The sequence below is a fragment of the Buceros rhinoceros genome, unplaced genomic scaffold, assembly GCF_000710305.1.
Source record: "Buceros rhinoceros silvestris isolate BGI_N320 unplaced genomic scaffold, ASM71030v1 scaffold35720, whole genome shotgun sequence".
Classification (NCBI taxonomy): Eukaryota; Metazoa; Chordata; class Aves; order Bucerotiformes; family Bucerotidae; genus Buceros; species Buceros rhinoceros.
This window is the reverse complement of record NW_010389627.1, coordinates 1-1,918: the sequence shown is the minus strand read 5'-3', so window position 1 is coordinate 1,918 and position 1,918 is coordinate 1. Positions and strand designations below refer to the sequence as shown.

The window sequence follows — 1,918 nt, the reverse complement described above, 5'->3', positions numbered from 1 at the left end:
CTTCCTCAGCCCCGGTTCTGCCATGGGGGACTGGCAGCAGAAGGTCTGGCGGGAGCCCAGGATCTCCCCATCCCTCCTCTCCGGTTTGGGTCTCCATCCCTCCATCCAAACCTCAAGATGAGGCATTGTTTTATCAGGTGCCACTTGAGCTTGTGGACACCCCCCTGAGCTGCTGGCAGGTAGGAAGAGGACAGGCTGGAAATCTATGGGGCAGAGCAGTGCCAAGGCCAAATTTGAAGCAAAATTTATATTCCCCTGTTCCTGGGAACCAGGATTCAAGTGAAGAGTTGCCCAGAAGTGCCACCAGAAAATTCCCAGAGAGCTGTCTGGGGAGGCCAAGACCCCAGGAACAGCCCACTTGTCCCTAAACATCCCAGTGGTCCTACAGGTCTCATATGGCTGGACAACCTTGCATGTGTTTAGATGGACATGGGCAGTTTCCCTCTCCCTCTGGACATGCTGAGTCCCTGGAGGGTGCTGGTGCTTCCTCATCGTTGGACATCAGTCCCACAAGCATGGCAGGGGCTACCATGGCAGCTTTCTGGCTTTGGGAGAACTGCACTGGGGCTGTGATGGTCCTTGCTCCTTAAGACGTTGGGCCTCCCAGTTCAAAGACATCTGACCCCTATGAGCAGTTTGTTTGCCCCACTTGAAGTTTGTTTCCCTGAAGAAGCAGCCTGGAGGGTTCCCTTTCCCTCCTCAACCCATCCTGTTGTTGCCCTCTTCCAAGCACCGTACTGGTTTCATCAATCCCTATGGCATTCACAAAGACAACGGGCATCCCAGGGCATCCAGGACAGACTTAGAAACAACAGCTGAGCCTCTGTTGTCCTTTGGGCCCTCGCCCTCCAAACATGGCCATCCCACCCCTCAGCTGCCATGGTCAGAGCCAGCCCCAAATGCCAGGGAGGATGGCACAAGCCCACCAGCCACCTCAGGTTTCTCACCACGCTGGGTTGGAGGATACCCCACAGACTCACCACTGGTGAGGGGAACAGCTCAGAGGCACGGGGACATTGAGGTCACCTCCTACAAGCAAGGCGATTGCAAGCTTGCAGGACCGCAGCAACGCATCGCATCCCAATGCAGCCAGGAGGGTCCATGTGACTTGTCCTGACCGAACAGCCCCACCTGGGTCTTTCTCATGCAGATCATCTGGCAGCTCTGACCCCTCGTGGGCTGCCAGAGGGGATCCAGCTAATCCCAGCTGCTCCATGAATTTGTGACAGCAGGGGGTGACAGCCTCCCAGGGATGCGCTCCAACAGTCCGTGGGTTTTGTAGCCCTGCCAAGGATTTCCTCAGCTGCTGCAACTGTGAGTCTTACCAAATTCCGCTGATGCCGCAAGGCATCGAAGCGGAGCTGGCAGTGGGGACAGCCGTGGAGTGGGAAGGGGACCAGAATTTGGACGATCATCACAGCCCATCCTGGGAACAAGGGAGGCCCCAGGCCAGACCCCAGACATGCCCCATGGGGCTGAGAGACCCCTCCCAGCTCAGGTCTCTGCCCTGCTGATCTTCACCCCTTGCATCAGCCCCACCAGAACACTCTGCCTGGTGGGGCAGAGGCTCCTCATCCACTTGGGATCTGCTGCTCCATGTCGTTGGCTCCCAGGGTGAGTCCAGCTACTCCTGCAGCTGGAGAGCCTCATCTTCTCCATCCATGGCCTCCTGCTCAGGGAACCCCTACCTGGCTGGACAGCATCTTGCATGTGGTGCAGCTGGGGATGGTGCCTGTGTTCAGCCTCTTCATCCACGGGCATGAGACTCGCTCCTCCCTCTTTGAATGGCTGCAGGCAGCAAATCTGTGTGGAAGCAGCTGCAGAGCTGGGTCCAACGTCAGGACAATCTTCTCGACATGGGAGAAAAACCTCCCACTTCTAGAAATATGGGGGTGTCCTGGGTTCAACATGGAGGAAC

The 1,918-nt window shown here is 57.1% G+C and overlaps 1 protein-coding gene across 2 annotated transcripts in view; it reads right to left on the bottom strand.

Moving 5' to 3' along the window:
- Positions 1–502, bottom strand: part of TNNI1 (troponin I type 1 (skeletal, slow)) — a 9,111-nt gene extending 8,609 nt beyond the window's left edge. Inside the window, exon 1 of one of the 2 annotated variants that reach the window (XM_010134921.1) lies at positions 485–502. In XM_010134921.1, coding sequence (XP_010133223.1) covers positions 485–502 — 18 coding nt within the window. Of the gene's footprint in view, positions 1–111; positions 127–484 lie in introns of those variants that run through there. The other variant, XM_010134929.1, reaches the window with a different exon arrangement.
- Between the last annotated feature and the right edge of the window lie 1,416 nt (positions 503–1,918).